At 46.2% G+C, this 24294-nt stretch overlaps 1 protein-coding gene across 2 annotated transcripts in view; it reads right to left on the reverse strand.

Moving 5' to 3' along the window:
- The window catches only part of LOC123879001 (protein FAM214A), a 75278-nt gene that overhangs the window by 4036 nt on the left and 46948 nt on the right, over positions 1 to 24294 (reverse strand). Inside the window, exons 2-9 of one of the 2 annotated variants that reach the window (XM_045926457.1) lie at positions 15543 to 15683; positions 7095 to 7205; positions 6676 to 6812; positions 5718 to 5849; positions 5096 to 5317; positions 2159 to 2316; positions 864 to 1635; positions 240 to 830 (exon numbers count right to left, since the gene is read on the reverse strand). In XM_045926457.1, coding sequence (XP_045782413.1) covers positions 240 to 830; positions 864 to 1635; positions 2159 to 2316; positions 5096 to 5317; positions 5718 to 5849; positions 6676 to 6812; positions 7095 to 7205; positions 15543 to 15683 — 2264 coding nt within the window. Of the gene's footprint in view, positions 1 to 239; positions 1636 to 2158; positions 2317 to 5095; positions 5318 to 5717; positions 5850 to 6675; positions 6813 to 7094; positions 7206 to 15542; positions 15684 to 24294 lie in introns of both variants that reach the window. The other variant, XM_045926456.1, reaches the window with a different exon arrangement.

Below are 24294 nucleotides of genomic sequence, written 5' to 3' on the forward strand. Positions count from 1 at the left end.
TGTGGGTGTGTGTGTGGGTGTGTGTGTGTGTTTGTTACTCTTTCACGGAATAACTACTGAATGGATTTGCCTTACATTTGGAATGGAGATAGATAATATCCTGGATTAGCACATAGGCTACTTTTTATCCCGGAAAATCAAAGAGTTCCCACGGGATTTTAAAAAACCGAAATCCACGCGGGCGAAGCCGCGGGCATCTTCTAGTATTTTCAATAAAACATGTTAAAAACCAGACTTACCTATCCATTTCCGTAGGTGAAGGCACTTGATTATCCAGTCCCACCTTCTTCTGGTCCGGAAACTTGAACCCTTTTTCATCCACATCCTCTCTTGGAGACTCTACCTCATACTTATCGAACGTGCCATAATCACATTTCTCAAACAACACATAATCTTCTCCTACGGAGTAAGTTTTCTGCCTTTTGACTTCAATTTTGGGCGTCGAGAACACCGTATCATCGTCCCGTAAGTTCAGCTGCTCGATGTCGTTGTTTTGCGCGAATCTATCACTTATCACCTTCTCAATACGGTCGGTAATCGGAAAACGTCTCAATTTGGGCCGCTTGATTATTTCACACTTATCACTATTAGAATTATCTAAACTTATATTATCACACTTTTTAACGCTATTATCACATTTTAGCTTTTTCAACTGTTTGCTGTCGTCCTCGCATTTCCTCCTCGCCCCATTCTCGATTGCAACTTTCCCGTTTTCTATACTCGGTCCGTTTTCTATATTTTTCATTGCAATTCCCGCTTGATTTTCAATAATTCCTTCGCTCGGTCTCTGATCTTTTTCCCTATTTTTTATACTCTCCCCATTTTCCATTTCTCTTCTCACCAGATTTTCCCCACTTTCACACCGTCGCGTCGCGTTGACTCCATTTTCTACTCTCGTCCCATTCTCTCCATTATCTATTCTCATCGCATTCTCTCCACTTCCCATTGGCAGTCTCGAAGAATTTCCTTTATTTTCCAATACGACTTTTACATTATTTTCTATTTTCCCCTTTTCAATAGAAGCGAGGTTATAATTGCCTTCGGATCGAACCATACCCCTTTCTTTGCACGTCCAACATTTCAATTCAATACTACTGCCACAATTGCAAGCCATGTCATCAGTCTGTGTTGCAACTGTGTTCGTCCTTCTGAATTCTGTTGGTTGTAAAGTTAAAGTTTCAGTGAACGGTGATTTACTTTCTATTCGACTTGCCGGTAAAGTTAGGTACGTTTGATTCCTGAAGCATCCTATGGCTCTAAATCTATCAAATCTAGCTGCTTGTAAGATTGGTATGGAAGTATGCGTTTCTTTTGCCTTCAAACCGTCGCCTTCTGAAGATGTGCTGTCACATAGCTTTTTTAACTTGCTCTCTTTCCGCAAACGACGTTTGTATTTGGCTATTTCTTTCATCCGTCGATCGTCTAACTTCTTGGCGTCGATTGGCTTGTGAGATCTTTCGTCGGGTTTGTGAGATCGGTCGTCGGATTCGTCATCGCAACTGCATTTATGTTTTCCACTTTCACTGCAAGGGGTTAGCATTCGGTCGTCGAGAATCTTCTTTTCTTTGTCCATTGAATAAACGTATTCGGTCGTGCCTGTGTTCGATATGATTGATAGTCTTCGGTTGCTCGGTCCTGAAAAAAAGATATTTTTTTTAATTTTAACACCTCTTCAATCATATTTTATTTGTACTTCCAAAACTTTTGCAAAGCAAGGTTTGGCAGTGATTTGTGGCTTTATTAAGATCTCTAAATTCAACTAGAATGACATGTCTTAATGTCATTCATCGCTATTACTTCCATAATACTCCCAGTGGAAAACCATGGAACTAGATTTAGAACTGTCTTTTTATTGGCTCATCATTTGCAGATACATTTGACTATGGAGACATCATCTGAAGCTATGCGGACATTCTCCGTATAGAGACACTAAACGATCGCAGTTGTGTCGTAGTAACTTACAAAGAAGAGACTAGATGGCGCCACAGGTATCTTCACCCACTATGAAGCCTGGATCGCGAAACGAAGATTTCATTATGTAGCCACTACATACAACTTCTGAAATGTTAGACCAGCTGGGTCCTGGGGTATAACACCTGGAGGAAGATTTTCCTAGTGTTATGGTTGAGCTCACGTCCTCTGCTCCAATACAACTCACCTATATTGGAGTTGATAGCGTCGGCTGGGTACTTGGCGGTCCGTGGGCCCAGAGTGAGATCATTCAGCTTGCCGACCAGCTCCTCGTCGGCGCTGGGCGGCATCTCCTTACTGGCGCGTCGTTTGCAGGTACATTTGACTATGGGGATATCGTCCAGCCTGGAAAAAAAGGAAACTTAGTTGCAAACTTTGCTTGCTTTAGCTTTTGAATGGCTTTCATTTTCAAGCAAAAGTGGCCAATGATATGTTGAACCTACAGTTACTCAAGAAGAATTTTATTATGGGGCTGAACGGGGAACTGGATATGGTGGAGGGGAGCGAGAATTTCGCCATCTTGTAAAACACCACAGTTTTAAATAGATCACTGGGTTAAAACTGAGCGATTTAAATGAATGTGGGGGACACACCTCGACAAAGTACTGGTAGTCAGTCGGAAGTCTGCCATCTTGTACTCTTGCCGCCATTTTGATGGATCTCTGGGACAGAACTGTTAAAATATATGGGGGAGGGGGTACTTACCTCGGCTGAGCCTGTATCTCTCGGCTGAACCACCTTGAGATACATGTTATCCCCTATAATGGTGACGGGGAACTGGTGGTCAGTGCGGAAGCTAGGGAAGTCCACCATCTTGATGGACCTCTGGGATGTCAGGGTACATACCTCGGCAGAGCCTGCAGGACCACCTTAAGGTACACGTTGTCCCCTATATCTGTGACGGAGAACTGGTGGTCGGTGTGGAGGGGATGGGGGAAGTCCACCATCTTGATGGACCTCTGGGATGTCAGGGTACATACCTCGGCAGAGCCTGCAGGACCACCTTAAGGTACACGTTGTCCCCTATATCTGTGACGGAGAACTGGTGGTCGGTGTGGAGGGGATGGGGGAAGTCCTCCATCTTGATAGACCACTGGGATGTCAGGGTACATACCTCGGCAGAGCCTGCAGGACCACCTTAAGGTACACGTTGTCCCCTATATCTGTGACGGAGAACTGGTGGTCGGTGTGGAGGGGATGGGGGAAGTCCTCCATCTTGATAGACCACTGGGATGTCAGGGTACATACCTCGGCAGAGCCTGCAGGACCACCTTAAGGTACACGTTGTCCCCTATATCTGTGACGGAGAACTGGTGGTCGGTGTGGAGGGGATGGGGGAAGTCCTCCATCTTGATAGACCACTGGGATGTCAGGGTACATACCTCGGCAGAGCCTGCAGGACCACCTTAAGGTACACGTTGTCCCCTATATCTGTGACGGAGAACTGGTGGTCGGTGTGGAGGGGATGGGGGAAGTCCTCCATCTTGATAGACCACTGGGATGTCAGGGTACATACCTCGGCAGAGCCTGCAGGACCACCTTAAGGTACACGTTGTCCCCTATATCTGTGACGGAGAACTGGTGGTCGGTGTGGAGGGGATGGGGGAAGTCCTCCATCTTGATGGACCACTGGGATGTCAGGGTACATACCTCGGCAGAGCCTGCAGGACCACCTTAAGGTACACGTTGTCCCCTATATCTGTGACGGAGAACTGGTGGTCGGTGTGGAGGGGATGGGGGAAGTCCTCCTTCTTGATGGACCACTGGGATGTCAGGGTACATACCTCGGCAGAGCCTGCAGGACCACCTTAAGGTACACGTTGTCCCCTATATCTGTGACGGAGAACTGGTGGTCGGTGTGGAGGGGATGGGGGAAGTCCTCCATCTTGATGGACCACTGGGATGTCAGGGTACATACCTCGGCAGAGCCTGCAGGACCACCTTAAGGTACACGTTGTCCCCTATATCTGTGACGGAGAACTGGTGGTCGGTGTGGAGGGGATGGGGGAAGTCCTCCATCTTGATGGACCACTGGGATGTCAGGGTACATACCTCGGCAGAGCCTGCAGGACCACCTTAAGGTACACGTTGTCCCCTATATCTGTGACGGAGAACTGGTGGTCGGTGTGGAGGGGATGGGGGAAGTCCTCCATCTTGATGGACCACTGGGATGTCAGGGTACATACCTCGGCAGAGCCTGCAGGACCACCTTAAGGTACACGTTGTCCCCTATATCTGTGACGGAGAACTGGTGGTCGGTGTGGAGGGGATGGGGGAAGTCCTCCATCTTGATGGACCACTGGGATGTCAGGGTACATACCTCGGCAGAGCCTGCAGGACCACCTTAAGGTACACGTTGTCCCCTATATCTGTGACGGAGAACTGGTGGTCGGTGTGGAGGGGATGGGGGAAGTCCTCCATCTTGATGGACCACTGGGATGTCAGGGTACATACCTCGGCAGAGCCTGCAGGACCACCTTAAGGTACACGTTGTCCCCTATATCTGTGACGGAGAACTGGTGGTCGGTGTGGAGGGGATGGGGGAAGTCCTCCATCTTGATGGACCACTGGGATGTCAGGGTACATACCTCGGCAGAGCCTGCAGGACCACCTTAAGGTACACGTTGTCCCCTATATCTGTGACGGAGAACTGGTGGTCGGTGTGGAGGGGATGGGGGAAGTCCTCCATCTTGATGGACCACTGGGATGTCAGGGTACATACCTCGGCAGAGCCTGCAGGACCACCTTAAGGTACACGTTGTCCCCTATATCTGTGACGGAGAACTGGTTATCGGTGTGGAGGGGATGGGGGAAGTCCTCCATCTTGATGGACCACTGGGATGTCAGGGTACATACCTCGGCAGAGCCTGCAGGACCACCTTAAGGTACACATTGTCCCCTATATCTGTGACGGAGAACTGGTGGTCGGTGTGGAGGGGATGGGGGAAGTCCTCCATCTTGATGGACCACTGGGATGTCAGGGTACATACCTCGGCAGAGCCTGCAGGACCACCTTAAGGTACACGTTGTCCCCTATATCTGTGACGGAGAACTGGTGGTCGGTGTGGAGGGGATGGGGGAAGTCCTCCATCTTGATGGACCACTGGGATGTCAGGGTACATACCTCGGCAGAGCCTGCAGGACCACCTTAAGGTACACGTTGTCCCCTATATCTGTGACGGGGAACTGGTGGTCGGTGGGAGGTCGCGGGAAGTCCGCCATCTTATAGCTCTCTCCGGGGATCTTGATGGAGTAGACGATGTTCAGTTTGCGCTCGTCGAGGTCCGTATCGTCGCAGTTCGCTTCTATTTTCTTAAAGTTGCACGTTTCGCGGCTCAGCTTTCTCCTAACAAAATATACAGAAAAATAAACTTAGATAAATCACTATATGAAAACCAAAGACAGGGAAACAGTCGGTCAACCATAGATTTGAAGTACTACATATATAAATATTTTGAGAAGAAACTCTTAATTCCCTTTTAAAGAAACTCTTAAACTCTTAATTAAAGGTTTGGTTTGACTGAATATCTTTCTGGTTTTTCAAATCAAATATAATTGAATGTATTTTAACGTTTTTTGTAGGTTCGAACGGAAAATATCAATTCAATTCATACAAATAACCTTGAAGATATGGAAGGCTTGGCATCGCAAAAAGGCACCGCACGCTCGCCATCAAACGCCAACACAGACGAAATCCCTGTTGAACTCTATACCTGGGACCAAAAAATTTTTAGAGAAACACATACCTTCTTTCAGCTGGTTTGTCGTCATTTGTCTTGATGGTAGCGCGCCAGGCCGACAGCTGGGAGAAGTGGAGTTGTGAGCGCACCGCGTTAAGCAGCCAGTGGGCAGTTATCGCAGCTGGGGAGTCGTGGTTTCTAGAAACAGCACCATAAAAAAAAAATCAGCAGAGTTCATACAACGTCGAAGGGATGGCGGGTTCCCATGTTTTTAACCCCTGACCCAAAAACCCAAAAAGAGGGGTGTTATAAGTTTGACGTGTTTATCTGTGTATCTGTGTGGCATCGTAGCTCCTAAACTAATGAACCGATTTTAATTTAGTTTTTTTTTGTTCGAAAGGTGGCTTGATCGAGAGTGTTCTTAGCTATTATCCAAGAAAATCGGTTCAGCCGTTTGAAAGTTATCAGCTCTTTTCTAGTTACTGTAACCTTCACTTGTCGGGGGTGTTATAAATTTTTACTTTACACTTGTTACTCGATTATCTTCTTTTTTTTAACTAAATAGCTCAACGAGTTGCGAAGCTCAAGTGGCAACAGGCAGGGTACATAGCTTGAAAATTCGATAGAGGAGAGGTTGGTGGGGCCATGAGAGGTAGATGGTTGTTCCTACTTCATTCCATTCAAACAGCCTGTAAGCATCCACTCCTGGATATAGCCCGCCAACACGGTGCTCCGTCTTCCTGATCCACCCGCTCACCACCACCTTTATCAGGTCATCGGTCCAGCGGGCTGGAGGTCATCCTACACTCCACTTACCGGTATGCGGTCTCCACTCCAGAACACGTCTGCCCCATCGGCCGTCGGTTCTACGACAAACATGACCGGCCAATCCCCACTTCAGCTTGCTATGTCAGTCGCTTTTTACCTTCTGCGAATTTCCTCGTTCTGGATGTTTCCCTGAGAGTGATACTCAGCACGACTCACTCCATAGCGCACTGAGCGACTGACCCTACTCAGTACTCACTTGTTAGTAATAGTCCGCATGGTCCATCGTTCGAGCAGGAGGGCCTTCTGTTGCGAGTGAAGCTTGTCATACATGGCTTCCTCCTCCACCCGGCTGAGGGAGGCGTAGCACTCTTGGCAATCTGGCGCTAGGAGGACCTGCATGTCACGAAATAAGGCGGGTTGAAAATCAAAGTAATTAGTAATTTTAAACTACTAATAGTAACTTTAAAGTAATTTAAAATATCCAGACTACAAGATTTTAGATGAATATTCGGTGGTATCATGAAAAATCCGGCCAAGTGAGAGTCGGATTCGCACAAGAAGGGTTCCGTGTCATCCTAAAAAGTATAACTAACATTTTATATAGAACACGGCAAGCCATTAGACCGATATTATGATGGAACCAAAAACAAATTAAAGGAAGAATACTTTACGAACCTCAATACAAATGGGTATCTGTTCCTTCCACAAGGCCTGCACATGGCTGTTCAACTGCGCTTCTACTCCTGGCTTCGGCTCTTCTGTCACTGACTTGGGTTGGCTGATGACCTGGAATTTAATAATTTCCAAAATTAACATTCTGTGGGATTTTGGCCTTGTGAGGTTTCAAGATTTGATCCAAGCAGGAGGTTGTTTGCTGCTCATGGCTTTCATCTCCTATTCACCAGGTACCAGGGTAAGTACCAGAGTTCCATAGTCTGAAGAGAGACGATGATAAAAGATATATTTGAGCTATACACGCAACTTTTGGTTGCTACTGGATGGCTTAGCTTAAGGGACTCTCTGCCATGGCTTGTTGTGCCTTACCAGACCTTCATAGCCTGAAGATAGATGATGATAATAGTATGTAGAACTATTGACTTGCTGGGCGGGAATACTAGCTACTGCTGGCGGAAGAGTGTGTGACCAGGCAGCGCTGGTGTAGGGAGAGACTGATCTATAAAGACACTTCCATCGATCGGTGTCTTTCCAGGTACTGGTGAAGAGAGATGATGTTGATTGCTGAGGTATATAGGCTGTGATTTGGAGTCACTTGCCGCTTGTTCTATCTTACCAGGTGCCAGAGTTACATAGGCCGCTAAGAGATGACATGTTCCAGTATTACCTGTTGGCTGCCGCTGAGGCGCGCGTCTCCCCGTCTCCCCTGCAGGGGGAGGTGCTGAAACTACGCGCGCGCACTATCAGGCGCCCTAGCTGTAGTAGCAGTCCCGTGCCCATCGCCTCCTTACTGTGCGTGATGGATAGGAGTCGCTATCGTCACTCGTTGTGACTTACCAGGTGCCAGAGCTACATAGGCAGCTAAGAGATGGCATGTTCCAGTAGTACCTGTTGGCTGCCGCTGGGGCGTGCGTCTCCCCGTCTCCCCTGCGGGGGGAGGTGCTGAAACTATGCGCGCGCACTATCAGGCGCCCTAGCTGTAGTAGCAGTCCCGTGCCCATCGCCTCCTTACTGTGCGTGATGGATAGGAGTCGCTATCGTCACTCGTTGTGACTTACCAGGTGCCAGAGCTACATAGGCAGCTAAGAGATGGCATGTTCCAGTAGTACCTGTTGGCTGCCGCTGGGGCGTGCGTCTCCCCGTCTCCCCTGCGGGGGGAGGTTCTGAAACTACGCGCGCGCACTATCAGGCGCCCTAGCTGTAGTAGCAGTCCCGTGCCCATCGCCTCCTTACTGTGCGTGATGGATAGGAGTCGCTATCGTCACTCGTTGTGACTTACCAGGTGCCAGAGCTACATAGGCAGCTAAGAGATGGCATGTTCCAGTAGTACCTGTTGGCTGCCGCTGGGGCGTGCGTCTCCCCGTCTCCCCTGCGGGGGGAGGTGCTGAAACTACGCGCGCGCACTATCAGGCGCCCTAGCTGTAGTAGCAGTCCCGTGCCCATCGCCTCCTTACTGTGCGTGATGGATAGGAGTCGCTATCGTCACTCGTTGTGACTTACCAGGTGCCAGAGCTACATAGGCAGCTAAGAGATGGCATGTTCCAGTAGTACCTGTTGGCTGCCGCTGGGGCGTGCGTCTCCCCGTCTCCCCTGCGGGGGGAGGTGCTGAAACTACGCGCGCGCACTATCAGGCGCCCTAGCTGTAGTAGCAGTCCCGTGCCCATCGCCTCCTTACTGTGCGTGATGGATAGGAGTCGCTATCGTCACTCGTTGTGACTTACCAGGTGCCAGAGCTACATAGGCAGCTAAGAGATGGCATGTTCCAGTAGTACCTGTTGGCTGCCGCTGGGGCGTGCGTCTCCCCGTCTCCCCTGCGGGGGGAGGTGCTGAAACTACGCGCGCGCACTATCAGGCGCCCTAGCTGTAGTAGCAGTCCCGTGCCCATCGCCTCCTTACTGTGCGTGATGGATAGGAGTCGCTATCGTCACTCGTTGTGACTTACCAGGTGCCAGAGCTACATAGGCAGCTAAGAGATGGCATGTTCCAGTAGTACCTGTTGGCTGCCGCTGGGGCGTGCGTCTCCCCGTCTCCCCTGCGGGGGGAGGTGCTGAAACTACGCGCGCGCACTATCAGGCGCCCTAGCTGTAGTAGCAGTCCCGTGCCCATCGCCTCCTTACTGTGCGTGATGGATAGGAGTCGCTATCGTCACTCGTTGTGACTTACCAGGTGCCAGAGCTACATAGGCAGCTAAGAGATGGCATGTTCCAGTAGTACCTGTTGGCTGCCGCTGGGGCGTGCGTCTCCCCGTCTCCCCTGCGGGGGGAGGTGCTGAAACTACGCGCGCGCACTATCAGGCGCCCTAGCTGTAGTAGCAGTCCCGTGCCCATCGCCTCCTTACTGTGCGTGATGGATAGGAGTCGCTATCGTCACTCGTTGTGACTTACCAGGTGCCAGAGCTACATAGGCAGCTAAGAGATGGCATGTTCCAGTAGTACCTGTTGGCTGCCGCTGGGGCGTGCGTCTCCCCGTCTCCCCTGCGGGGGGAGGTGCTGAAACTACGCGCGCGCACTATCAGGCGCCCTAGCTGTAGTAGCAGTCCCGTGCCCATCGCCTCCTTACTGTGCGTGATGGATAGGAGTCGCTATCGTCACTCGTTGTGACTTACCAGGTGCCAGAGCTACATAGGCAGCTAAGAGATGGCATGTTCCAGTAGTACCTGTTGGCTGCCGCTGGGGCGTGCGTCTCCCCGTCTCCCCTGCGGGGGGAGGTGCTGAAACTACGCGCGCGCACTATCAGGCGCCCTAGCTGTAGTAGCAGTCCCGTGCCCATCGCCTCCTTACTGTGCGTGATGGATAGGAGTCGCTATCGTCACTCGTTGTGACTTACCAGGTGCCAGAGCTACATAGGCAGCTAAGAGATGGCATGTTCCAGTAGTACCTGTTGGCTGCCGCTGGGGCGTGCGTCTCCCCGTCTCCCCTGCGGGGGGAGGTGCTGAAACTACGCGCGCGCACTATCAGGCGCCCTAGCTGTAGTAGCAGTCCCGTGCCCATCGCCTCCTTACTGTGCGTGATGGATAGGAGTCGCTATCGTCACTCGTTGTGACTTACCAGGTGCCAGAGCTACATAGGCAGCTAAGAGATGGCATGTTCCAGTAGTACCTGTTGGCTGCCGCTGGGGCGTGCGTCTCCCCGTCTCCCCTGCGGGGGGAGGTGCTGAAACTACGCGCGCGCACTATCAGGCGCCCTAGCTGTAGTAGCAGTCCCGTGCCCATCGCCTCCTTACTGTGCGTGATGGATAGGAGTCGCTATCGTCACTCGTTGTGACTTACCAGGTGCCAGAGCTACATAGGCAGCTAAGAGATGGCATGTTCCAGTAGTACCTGTTGGCTGCCGCTGGGGCGTGCGTCTCCCCGTCTCCCCTGCGGGGGGAGGTGCTGAAACTACGCGCGCGCACTATCAGGCGCCCTAGCTGTAGTAGCAGTCCCGTGCCCATCGCCTCCTTACTGTGCGTGATGGATAGGAGTCGCTATCGTCACTCGTTGTGACTTACCAGGTGCCAGAGCTACATAGGCAGCTAAGAGATGGCATGTTCCAGTAGTACCTGTTGGCTGCCGCTGGGGCGTGCGTCTCCCCGTCTCCCCTGCGGGGGGAGGTGCTGAAACTACGCGCGCGCACTATCAGGCGCCCTAGCTGTAGTAGCAGTCCCGTGCCCATCGCCTCCTTACTGTGCGTGATGGATAGGAGTCGCTATCGTCACTCGTTGTGACTTACCAGGTGCCAGAGCTACATAGGCAGCTAAGAGATGGCATGTTCCAGTAGTACCTGTTGGCTGCCGCTGGGGCGTGCGTCTCCCCGTCTCCCCTGCGGGGGGAGGTGCTGAAACTACGCGCGCGCACTATCAGGCGCCCTAGCTGTAGTAGCAGTCCCGTGCCCATCGCCTCCTTACTGTGCGTGATGGATAGGAGTCGCTATCGTCACTCGTTGTGACTTACCAGGTGCCAGAGCTACATAGGCAGCTAAGAGATGGCATGTTCCAGTAGTACCTGTTGGCTGCCGCTGGGGCGTGCGTCTCCCCGTCTCCCCTGCGGGGGGAGGTGCTGAAACTACGCGCGCGCACTATCAGGCGCCCTAGCTGTAGTAGCAGTCCCGTGCCCATCGCCTCCTTACTGTGCGTGATGGATAGGAGTCGCTATCGTCACTCGTTGTGACTTACCAGGTGCCAGAGCTACATAGGCAGCTAAGAGATGGCATGTTCCAGTAGTACCTGTTGGCTGCCGCTGGGGCGTGCGTCTCCCCGTCTCCCCTGCGGGGGGAGGTGCTGAAACTACGCGCGCGCACTATCAGGCGCCCTAGCTGTAGTAGCAGTCCCGTGCCCATCGCCTCCTTACTGTGCGTGATGGATAGGAGTCGCTATCGTCACTCGTTGTGACTTACCAGGTGCCAGAGCTACATAGGCAGCTAAGAGATGGCATGTTCCAGTAGTACCTGTTGGCTGCCGCTGGGGCGTGCGTCTCCCCGTCTCCCCTGCGGGGGGAGGTGCTGAAACTACGCGCGCGCACTATCAGGCGCCCTAGCTGTAGTAGCAGTCCCGTGCCCATCGCCTCCTTACTGTGCGTGATGGATAGGAGTCGCTATCGTCACTCGTTGTGACTTACCAGGTGCCAGAGCTACATAGGCAGCTAAGAGATGGCATGTTCCAGTAGTACCTGTTGGCTGCCGCTGGGGCGTGCGTCTCCCCGTCTCCCCTGCGGGGGGAGGTGCTGAAACTACGCGCGCGCACTATCAGGCGCCCTAGCTGTAGTAGCAGTCCCGTGCCCATCGCCTCCTTACTGTGCGTGATGGATAGGAGTCGCTATCGTCACTCGTTGTGACTTACCAGGTGCCAGAGCTACATAGGCAGCTAAGAGATGGCATGTTCCAGTAGTACCTGTTGGCTGCCGCTGGGGCGTGCGTCTCCCCGTCTCCCCTGCGGGGGGAGGTGCTGAAACTACGCGCGCGCACTATCAGGCGCCCTAGCTGTATAGACTACAGGCCCATGTTTAAAAATGGGTGGGTCATATGAACCACCAGGTGACGTATACAGGACGATATAAGAGCATAAAATAATAAGTTTCAGCACTATGCCGTCACTTGTAAGCTGTCCAACAGAGTGCTGGTGAGAATTCAAAAGTGCAGGTAGAGTGAGTACATTTTGGTCATATATTTTTGTACGGCATTTTTACCATCGATAGATCCATGAAAAATAATAAGAAAGCGCGCAGTGCCGTAAAAAAATGGTGCGCCACAAAGTCAGTAAATGTTTTGATTTTCTGACAATTTCCGGGGTAAATTTGGTCATTTAATTCTGTACGGCACTAGTTTCATACTGTTTCAATACAGCCTCTAATCCATTATTCCGCAACGCCGTACAAAAATCATGCGACAAGGGGAAAAAATTGAGGGTAGCAACCCCCTCTCTTTCCGTGGTCCGGGGGGTGATTTGAGAAAGTACGGCTTTGGTTCCAAAACATTATCTAGCACTCAAAAGTACTATTAAAAATAATGCCGTAAAAAAATTAGTGTTCATTTGAATGTGTATCAATAATTATCTTAATTTCATGGTATACTTAATTTTTAAAGCTGTAAAATCATTTGACTCTGTACGGCAACTTTTTTTTTAACATGATAGTGTAAAATACTATTGTTATATAGTATTGCCGTTCAAAAGAAACTGTTCTAAAAAAAATTATAGATAAATACAAAAACTGAAATTTTTCAAATTATTGCAAAAGTTTAAATATTCATAGATTAATAAAATATAGCAATTTTCTACGCTTTTCCCTTGTTTTAAATAGTATTAAGATAAATAAATTAGGAAAAAATTATGCCGTACATTTTAATGCAGACCATATCTTTTAGGCTGATGAAAATGACGCTACCATTTTAAGGGTAGTACTTTATGGCCATCTGATACTGTACGGCATTAACATATTTTTGAAGAGAACAATTGATAATATGATAAAATCACTAAGCCGTCTAACTGAAGTGAACGGGTGTGTATATAATATCCACATCCCCTACAAACCTTTGGACCAACGAAAATGTACGGCATGTAAAAAAATATTATCTATGCATAAAACACTTTCAAAATAAATTAATTTTATGTTGTTTCAAATCACCCCCCGGACCACGGAAAGAGAGGGGGTTGCTACCCTCAATTTTTTCCCCTTGTCGCATGATTTTTGTACGGCGTTGCGGAATAATGGATTAGAGGCTGTATTGAAACAGTATGAAACTAGTGCCGTACAGAATTAAATGACCAAATTTACCCCGGAAATTGTCAGAAAATCAAAACATTTACTGACTTTGTGGCGCACCATTTTTTTACGGCACTGCGCGCTTTCTTATTATTTTTCATGGATCTATCGATGGTAAAAATGCCGTACAAAAATATATGACCAAAATGTACTCACTCTACCTGCACTTTTCAATTCTCACCAGCACTCTGTTGGACAGCTTACAAGTGACGGCATAGTGCTGAAACTTATTATTTTATGCTCTTATATCGTCCTGTATACGTCACCTGGTGGTTCATATGACCCACCCATTTTTAAACATGGGCCTGTAGTCTAGTAGTAGCAGTCCCGTGCCCATCGCCTCCTTACTGTGCGTGATGGATAGGAGTCGCTATCGTCACTCGTTGTGACTTACCAGGTGCCAGAGCTACATAGGCAGCTAAGAGATGGCATGTTCCAGTAGTACCTGTTGGCTGCCGCTGGGGCGTGCGTCTCCCCGTCTCCCCTGCGGGGGGAGGTGCTGAAACTACGCGCGCGCACTATCAGGCGCCCTAGCTGTAGTAGCAGTCCCGTGCCCATCGCCTCCTTACTGTGCGTGATGGATAGGAGTCGCTATCGTCACTCGTTGTGACTTACCAGGTGCCAGAGCTACATAGGCAGCTAAGAGATGGCATGTTCCAGTAGTACCTGTTGGCTGCCGCTGGGGCGTGCGTCTCCCCGTCTCCCCTGCGGGGGGAGGTGCTGAAACTACGCGCGCGCACTATCAGGCGCCCTAGCTGTAGTAGCAGTCCCGTGCCCATCGCCTCCTTACTGTGCGTGATGGATAGGAGTCGCTATCGTCACTCGTTGTGACTTACCAGGTGCCAGAGCTACATAGGCAGCTAAGAGATGGCATGTTCCAGTAGTACCTGTTGGCTGCCGCTGGGGCGTGCGTCTCCCCGTCTCCCCTGCGGGGGGAGGTGCTGAAACTACGCGCGCGCACTATCAGGCGCCCTAGCTGTAGTAGCAGTCCCGTGCCCATCGCCTCCTTACTGTGCGTGATGGATAGGAGTCGCTATCGTCACTCGTTGTGACTTACCAGGTGCCAGAGCTACATAGGCAGCTAAGAGATGGCATGTTCCAGTAGTACCTGTTGGCTGCCGCTGGGGCGTGCGTCTCCCCGTCTCCCCTGCGGGGGGAGGTGCTGAAACTACGCGCGCGCACTATCAGGCGCCCTAGCTGTAGTAGCAGTCCCGTGCCCATCGCCTCCTTACTGTGCGTGATGGATAGGAGTCGCTATCGTCACTCGTTGTGACTTACCAGGTGCCAGAGCTACATAGGCAGCTAAGAGATGGCATGTTCCAGTAGTACCTGTTGGCTGCCGCTGGGGCGTGCGTCTCCCCGTCTCCCCTGCGGGGGGAGGTGCTGAAACTACGCGCGCGCACTATCAGGCGCCCTAGCTGTAGTAGCAGTCCCGTGCCCATCGCCTCCTTACTGTGCGTGATGGATAGGAGTCGCTATCGTCACTCGTTGTGACTTACCAGGTGCCAGAGCTACATAGGCAGCTAAGAGATGGCATGTTCCAGTAGTACCTGTTGGCTGCCGCTGGGGCGTGCGTCTCCCCGTCTCCCCTGCGGGGGGAGGTGCTGAAACTACGCGCGCGCACTATCAGGCGCCCTAGCTGTAGTAGCAGTCCCGTGCCCATCGCCTCCTTACTGTGCGTGATGGATAGGAGTCGCTATCGTCACTCGTTGTGACTTACCAGGTGCCAGAGCTACATAGGCAGCTAAGAGATGGCATGTTCCAGTAGTACCTGTTGGCTGCCGCTGGGGCGTGCGTCTCCCCGTCTCCCCTGCGGGCGGAGGTGCTGAAACTACGCGCGCGCACTATCAGGCGCCCTAGCTGTAGTAGCAGTCCCGTGCCCATCGCCTCCTTACTGTGCGTGATGGATAGGAGTCGCTATCGTCACTCGTTGTGACTTACCAGGTGCCAGAGCTACATAGGCAGCTAAGAGATGGCATGTTCCAGAAGTACCTGTTGGCTGCCGCTGGGGCGTGCGTCTCCCCGTCTCCCCTGCGGGGGGAGGTGCTGAAACTACGCGCGCGCACTATCAGGCGCCCTAGCTGTAGTAGCAGTCCCGTGCCCATCGCCTCCTTACTGTGCGGGATGGATAGGAGTCGCTATCGTCACTCGTTGTGACTTACCAGGTGCCAGAGCTACATAGGCAGCTAAGAGATGGCATGTTCCAGTAGTACCTGTTGGCTGCCGCTGGGGCGCGCGTCTGCCCTGCGGACGGAGGGGCTGGAGCTGCGCGCGCGCACTATGAGGCGCCCCAGCTGTAGCAGCAGCCCCGTGCCCGTCGCCGGGGGCGGCGGCGGCGGCTCGTTACTGTGCATCTGGGGACAACAATACACTTAAATCCATACTTCCATACTTAATATTATAAATGCGAAAGTGTATCTGTCTGTCTATCTAGCTTTTCACGGCCCAACAGCTTAACCGATGTTTGGTACAGAGTTAGCTTACATCCCGGGGAAGGACATAGACCTCTTTGCTTTTCCGGGATAAAACGTATTTTATCCCGGAAAAGCAAAGAGTTGCCACGGGAGTCGTAAAGGTGCATCCGTTTAACCGATTTATATGAAATCTGGTACAGAGGTAGCTTGCATCTACAGGAGAACCAGAGGAATCGACTAAGCTTAACGGGTTGCGAAGCTGAAGTGTCAATGGATAGGCAGTGGAAGTGTCTTGGTATGAATGCCAACCGATCTAAAGCACACAAAACTCAATTTACCAACAACAAATGTTGGTAAATTTGACCGAGATAACCCTAAAGTACCCCTATTTTTTTTATTTTACGTCACCATAGCCCAATATTTAACATATCGTCGGCCAGAGAAAAATTGCATAAGTTGTATTTGGTTAGTAAAAATTTTTCATTTTCGTTCAGAACCAAACCGAGAGCTACCTCACTCTAGTTCTCTCTGCCCTCACCCTAAAGTTATTGCAGCACCCTTGACCCCAATATGATGTAAAAGCAATTTAAAGATAAAGAAAGGCATGTAAAAGATAACTAGCCTTTCATTCTATATAAGCTAATGCAATTTAATTAGTTTACAGTTACACGTAATAAAAGATAAGATTGTACCAACTCTATTACTAAATTACTAAAATTACTAAAACATTGTGCAATATCGATATCCTAGCTGAAACTAACAACTACATTATATGAACTAACCTAAATATATAAAATGAAAGATGAGTGGCTGACTGTCTAAACCACAGATTTTTAAAATTTTTGTCTGTCTGTCTGTTTGAACGGGTTCTTCGGACCTGTTTGTTTAGGCTACTTTTTTAACCGACTTTCAAAAATGGAGGAGTTGTGTTTTACCTATGTACACCGATATCTCCGAGATTTCTGAACCGAATTACGTAAATTTTTTTTTATCGAGAGCTTTGCGACATTGTTCCATAGGATTCCAACTCCTCAAACCTGATACTGCAGTGGACCTGACCAATCCACGCGGGCGACACTGCAGGCATTATCTAGTAGTTGTATAAAAAGCCAATATGACTTTGACCTACATTACGGGCCCTTATACAGCCTAGTTTCGCTGGAAGCGCTTCACGAACAGTGAAAGGGCTGTATGTGGGTCGCTGCAGCGCTTGATTGTGAGTGGGCGTTCTATTTTCGAACTCGTGCGGTTGGTAACAACGCTATAAATTGGGGCATGGCTGCATTTTTACATTTTTGTTGCTTTTTCCATGCATTTTCACTATTCTCTTTTATACATCTTGTAAAGTTGTGGCGCAACGCTGATGCAAGTCGATTTTCTTTTTAATTCAGATACAAGTTAGCCCTTGCAAGACTGCAATCTCACCTGGTGGTAAGTGATGATGCAGAATAGAATATAAGTATTTTTAACCCCCGACCCAAAAAGAGGGGTGTTAGAAGTTTGACGTGTGTATCTGTGTATCTGTCTGTGGCATCGTAGCTCCAAAATTAATGAACCGATTTTAATTTAGTTTTTTTTGTTTGATAGGTGGCTTGATCGAGAGTGTTCTTAGCTATAATCCAAGAAAATCGGTTCAGCCGTTTGAAAGTTATCAGCTCTTTTCTAGTTACTGTACTCTTCACTTGTCGGGGGTGTTATAAATTTTTAATTTACACTTGTTTATACATCTTGTAAAGTTGAGTGTGACGCAACGCTGATGCAAGTCGATTTTTTTAAAATTCAGATATATTCTTTTATGCTCATTCCCCCGACTTTGTCCACGTGGATTTAGGTTTCAAGCTTTAGGTTGGGTGGATTCAGGCTGTTACCAAGGGACCTACTAGTAACTACAGCAGGTAGGTATGGCAATTGCACAACAACGAGTCGTTATCACACAGGCACACAGTGCAAGCCCGCTTTTCCAGTTTATAGGTCAAGGCTGTTGCACGCCCCGCCCCACCACGTTCTGTTGCTAACAAAGAATTTTCCACTGCTTTTAACATGAACGCCCAATAAAGTTGAACAGCACCAAAACCCGAATACTACCCGCGAACTGCCGTCAGGTAGCGATAGATCACACTAATATTATAAAGGCAAAAGTTTGTGTGTATGTGTGTGTGTGTATGTTTATTACTCCTTCACGCAAAAACTACAGGACGGATTTGGCTGAAATTTGGAATGGAGATAGATAATATCCTGGAATACCACATAGGCTACTTTTTATCCCGGAAACTCAAAGAGTTCCTACGGGATTTCGAGAAACCAAATAAAATTTGAATTTCGCGGGCAGGCCCGTCGCTTGCCCCTTAAGCTAGAATACCTGCCTAGACTGTAAACCGTTGTGTGTTCGAAACCTTATGCAGGCTGTTTGTTACCAAGGGAACTACTAGTAACTATAGCAGGTAGGTATGGAAACTGCATAAGAGCGCGTCGTTATCACAGTGCGGGCCCGCTTTTCCAGTTTATAGGTCAAGGCTGTTGCACGCCCCGCCCTACCACGTTCTGTTGCTAACAAAGAATTTCCACTGCTTTTTATTGAGTAGGTACAACTTCTATTCCTAATGACTTTTCTTGGCAAAAAACCCCAATTGTTCAATTTAGCTGACGTTTCTAGAGTTATTAATTATAACTCCTTATAACAAGTGTAAATTAAAATTTATAACACGCCCGACAAGTGAAGGTTACAGTAACTAGTAAAGAGCTGATAACTTCATCGGAGATGGAAATCGGTTCATTAGTTTAGGAGCTACGATGCCACAGACAGATGCACATATACATAGATACACATGTCAAACTTATAACACCCCTCTTTTTGGGTCGGGGGTTAAAAAGAAGTTATAAAAGAAGTAGGTACTAAGAACTACTTTTAGAATACTTAATAACTTAAGAGTTAAGGAGTTAAGTCATTTAATTACCGCAAAGGCTACGTTGTATAGAGTTCCCGCGGGATTTTTATAAACCTTTAACTACGGGGTCCAGTCGCTAGCATGAACTAAAAAAACCTATAAATATTTAATAAAAATAAGTCATAAACGTACTACAAGTACAATAGAAGTAGTAAAACCTATGAAAATTATTTGTTAGCATCAGAACGTGGTAGGGAGGGGCTTGTCACAACCTTGACCTATAAACTGGAAAAGCAGGTCCATGTTAACTCGCGCTGTATGTTGTCACATGTAATCATGGCCGTAGCCAGGGGGGGGGGGGGGGGGGGGGGGGGGGATTGGGGGGGTTCAAACCCCTTCGAAATCCCAGACAAAGAGAAATGGTTTTTAAAATGCTAGACTGATTCTCGAATTTACCCATCCTTTTTGACCCGGATAAACCCTAAGTAACGGTACGGTACGGAACCCTCGGTCCGCAAATCTGACTCGCACTTGGACGGTTTTTTATTTATTTTATTTTAGATCGATATAGAATCATTTATTAAATATCAAGACAGATAGGACTAACAATTCTGACCATCAAAAGGAGTGATCTAGAAGTCCATCCGTTAAGAGGCTCTCCGTCACTCGCTCCATACAAACGTAGTTACAATTTCATTTGAATACTAAGCAACCAAAGTCCATGAAATTTTGCAGACATATTCTAGAAACTAATATCTATGTCTGTGGTTTTCCAGATTTCTGTTAAAATATTCGGTTTCAAAGTTATGCGGTCTTAAAAATTTTCATACAAATCTTTGAGCCCCTGTAATTTTAAAACTACATATTTTTAGAAAAATCTAAAACACCACAGACACAGATATTAGTTTCTAGAATATGTCTGCAAAATTTCATGGACTTTGGTTGCTTAATATTCAAATGAAATTGGAACTACGATTGTATGGAGTAAGTGAGGGAGAGAGCCCTGTTAAGTCCCTGGAACCGCAAAGTTCTGTGTGTACAGCGCTTTATCGGGCAAGGCTGTATGTGCCCCGCCCTACGGTACTCGGAAACAAAGAGAATTTCCACTGGTATGTTTACGTAATGTTGCATTTTCCATTTTTTTTTTTTCGATTACTCAGTCTGTAATTGCATTATTGTGTGTCATAGATTGACTTGCATGTACCTGGTACAGACCTAAGCACACATATTATGGGTATGTATGTATGTATGTACCTTTACTGATAATACAATAACAACACATGTATGTATGTATGTATGTATGTATGTATGTATGTATGTATGTATGTATAACAGAGATAGGTCAAAAACTTTGTACCTAGTACCTACCAATTATGTAAGTAAGATATATCAAGTGGGATATCATATGAAAGGGCTTTACCTGTACATTCTAAAACATACTTTTATATATTTTTAAGCATTTGATTATCGTGCGAAATGTTGGAAAAAATACCTGAGTACGGAACCCTCGGTGCGCGAGTCTGACTCGCATTTGGCCGGTTGTTTTAATAATAAAAATAAAAATAAAACCTATATAATAGTTAACCTAAGATCACTTAACATTATGATTAAATATAATATGTTATATTATATTTTTAACCTTCGTAAATAATTAATATTAAGTAACTATGTGTTATGGTAAGAGCTATATTTTTATCCTCACAACATAATAGCATCATGGTGAAATCAAGGGTGAAATGTGAAAAGTTCATTTAATTAAGTCAAGCATATCAAATAAAATAGAATTAAGTACTAAATTAAGAACTATGTATAAGAAAAATTGTGTTTTATTGGGAAATAAAGGCTTATTATTATAGATTAGTAAAAGGTCCGAAACTACTTATTAAACACACGACTCATTATTTCGGAAGTAGGTCAAATAGCTACGCATTTCGCAACCACCGTTCGAGCGGAAGGAAGGTCACTCACTATTATATTTCGTTAATGACATTCACTCACACTGGCGCGGTCGTTACTAGTATCTTGTATGTTTGTATGTAAAAGTACAAAAAAAAACCCGCCAAGTGCGAGTCAGACTCGACGCGCACCGAGGGCTCCGTACTCGAGTATTTTTTCCGACATTTTGGACGATAAATCAAAAACTATTTTGCATAAAAATAAATAAAAATCTGTTTTAGAATGTACCCTTAGAATTTAGCCCTTTCATATGATACCCCACTTGGTATAATTATCTTACTTTGAAAATTGAAACACATATTAATTTTTTTTTTAATGATGTTACCACAAATTCGCGGTTTTCAGATTTATTCCTGTACTTGTGCTATAAATTATAATACCTACTTGCCTACTTGCAAATTTCATGATTCTAGGTCAACGGGAAATACCCTATAGGTTTTCTTGACAGACAGACAGACAGACAACAAAGTGATCCTATAAGGGTCCCGTTTTCCTTTTGAGGTACGGAACCCTAAAAATTAAGAATTTTATTGCCGCGTCAGCAAAAGGTGTAGTAGGCTCCAATCTTCAAAACTTCTGAATTGATTTTGACAGAAAATTATCACAATTCGTGACCCAGACTATAAATGCCATGGCAATAAACTAAAAAAAGAAATATCGGTTATCTAGCGTTTAAAAACTAAACGCCCTTGTGATAACAGATTAGATTACAAGTCAGCTGATAACATGTTATCAAAGTTATTGTTTTATTTCTTTCTACTATATAGGGCATAGGTTTTTGGTTTCCGGGATGACTAGGCAGGAGGACTCTTCTCAGACTTGGGCGCGTTTGGAACCCTCGTAGCTTTAGTTTTAAATTACGTAATTAATTATCACCACTATATCGTACAAAAACAATTTCGACCATCAAAAGGAGTACAATTGTACCTACTTCGAATAAATGATTTTGACTTTGACTTTGATTTGACAACCCCCTGGTGCAGTGGAGAGCGCTATGGTCTTATTAGTGGGAGGTTCCCGGTTCGATTACTGGCAGGGGAAATCCGGAAATTTATGATTTCTAAACTTTCTCTGATCTGGTCTGAATGAGTGAATATATTAAAATCCATACTTAATATTAGGAATACCAAAGTGTGTCTAAAAACCCATCCGCTTAACCGATTTGTATGAAAGGTACCGAAGTAGCTTGCGTCTCTGTAATTGACATAGGCAACTTTTTATCCCGGAAAACCAAACAGTTCCCACGGGATCTTTAAAAACCTAAATCCACGCGGACAAAGTCGCGGGCATCCTCTAGTAAACTAATAAAACTCAGTATTGTTTTCCTAGTAACAGATATCATGTGTATTGATACTTTTAGAGAAATGAATGTACCTAACAGATTAACATTGACAAACACGTGCAAAAGTTACATAATCAAACCATCAGACTTATTTTATGCAATAAATTACGTAAAAAATTAAACATATAACAAACATGAAAACTAGAAATCCTCGAATGTGAATACGACTGAATTAACAAGTGTAAATTAAAAATTTATAACACCCCCGACAAGTGAAGTTACAGTAAATAGAAAAGACCGAAAAGACCTGATAACTTTCAAACGGCTGAACAGATTTTCTTGGACTATTCCGCGCCTACGATCCAAAGTATCAGAGTTTTCCAAAACATCATTTTCAAATAAATAATTATGTATCAAGGCAACGTCCATCTTGACAGCTTGACATTTGTCAATTGACATAATATTATGAACCTAACGGTTATGTAACCTTCTTTTCTACAAGAAAACTAGAAAAGAGCTGATAACTCTTAAACGGCTGCACCAATTTTTTTGGATTATAGCTAAGAACACTCTCGATCTAGCCACCTTTCAAACAAAAAAAACTAAATTAAAATCGGTTCATTCGTTTAGGCGCTACGATGCCACAGACAGATACACAGATACACAGGTACACAGACACACAGATACACAGATACACACGTCAAACTTATAACACCCCTCTTTTTGGGTCGGGGGTTAAAAAAAAATATACGGAAGTGAAGGAGTTCTAAATTTAAAATTGCGCGTAATGTTGACAAACAGTGCTTTATCTCGCTCTGATATATCGATATCGGGTACACCTGTCCTGCTCTAACAAACCAACATGGCCGCACGACCCAGATGATTGCACGCACCAAGACACACGCCGAGGAGAAGACACAGAGAAATACGCTTTTAATAAAACTTTTTTATAAAAACTGAAACTCGAATATAAAAAAACATCATCACGGAAGGTTTGTACATTTTAATATAAATAAATTATCCACATACCATCTGCTCCAGATGATTCCTTCATCGATTAGTCATTTGCACTCGTCATTCAACTCTTAGGCCGATTTTAAACGAGACCAGATACGTACAGGCATAGGTATGTCCGTTAAATTAACAATTTGGACCATCAAAAGGAGTACAATTGTACCTACTTTGAATAAATGACTTTGACTTTGACTTTGTTACAACTCGTCAAAGTATGCTTACACAGTCAATCAGTCTTACACAACAAACAAGTATTAAGGAACACCTCCATTTTTTTAGACCCCGTGATCCTATACTTTATTCATAAGAGAACGTAGCTTCCTCCCGGAAAGACCGCGTAGCTTTTTGATCGCGTGTATCATCTAAATACGGTGATCCAATGAATAAATATTATTCTATATTTCATACAAATCTCGACTTTATGAATATAGCAAATAGATACTATTTTACAATACACATTTTATTTATCATGTCTGTTACTATACTAATATTTCATACCTATTTCAAATACTATGTTATTTTGATAAAGGTTTGTATTTATTTACTAAACAAGTGTAAATTAAAAATTTACAACACCCCCGACAAGTGAAGGTTACAGTAACTAGAAAAGAGCTGATAACTTTCAAACGGCTGAACCGATTTTCTTGGATTATAGCTAAGAACACTCTCGATCAAGCCACCTTTCAAACAAAAAAAAAAACTAAATTAAAATCGGTTCATTAGTTTAGGAGGTACGATGCCACAGACAGATACACAGACACACAGATACACACGTCAAACTTATAACACCCCTCTTTTTGGGTCGGGGGTTAAAAATAAAAATGGATCTATTGAAAAATCGATTTGAAATTTTTGAAAATACCTACTTTAGGAGTTTCCCCTAATCAAGAAGATTAGCTTCAGTAGAAGCCAGAAGGGCATTCACCTTTCAACTTTAAACACCGGTCAAGTGCGAGTCAGACTCGCGCACCGAGGGTTCCGTACTCGGGTAATTTTTCTGACATTTTGCATGGTAAATCAAAAACTGTTTTGCATAAAAAATAATAAACATCTGTTTTAGAATATACAGGTAAAAAAGCCCTTTCATATGATACCCCGCTTGGTATATAGCTTACTTTGAAAATTGATACACATTTTAATTTTTTTTAATAACGTAACCACAAATTCACGGTTTTCGGATTTATTCCTTTACTTGTGCTATAATACCTACTTACCTACTTGCAAATTTCATGATTCTACCTTCTAGGTCAACGGGAAGTACCCTATAGGTCTTCCATCGTGTCTGACGAACGGACAGACAGACAGACAACAAAGTGATCCTATAAGGGTTCCGTTTTTCCTTTTGAGGTACGGAACTCTAAAAAATCATAACCCTTTTCGGCTTTGCCGTAGTCCGTAAAAAAACTAAATTGAT

The sequence above is a fragment of the Maniola jurtina genome, chromosome 27 (assembly GCF_905333055.1).
Source record: "Maniola jurtina chromosome 27, ilManJurt1.1, whole genome shotgun sequence".
Taxonomy (NCBI): domain Eukaryota; kingdom Metazoa; phylum Arthropoda; class Insecta; order Lepidoptera; family Nymphalidae; genus Maniola; species Maniola jurtina.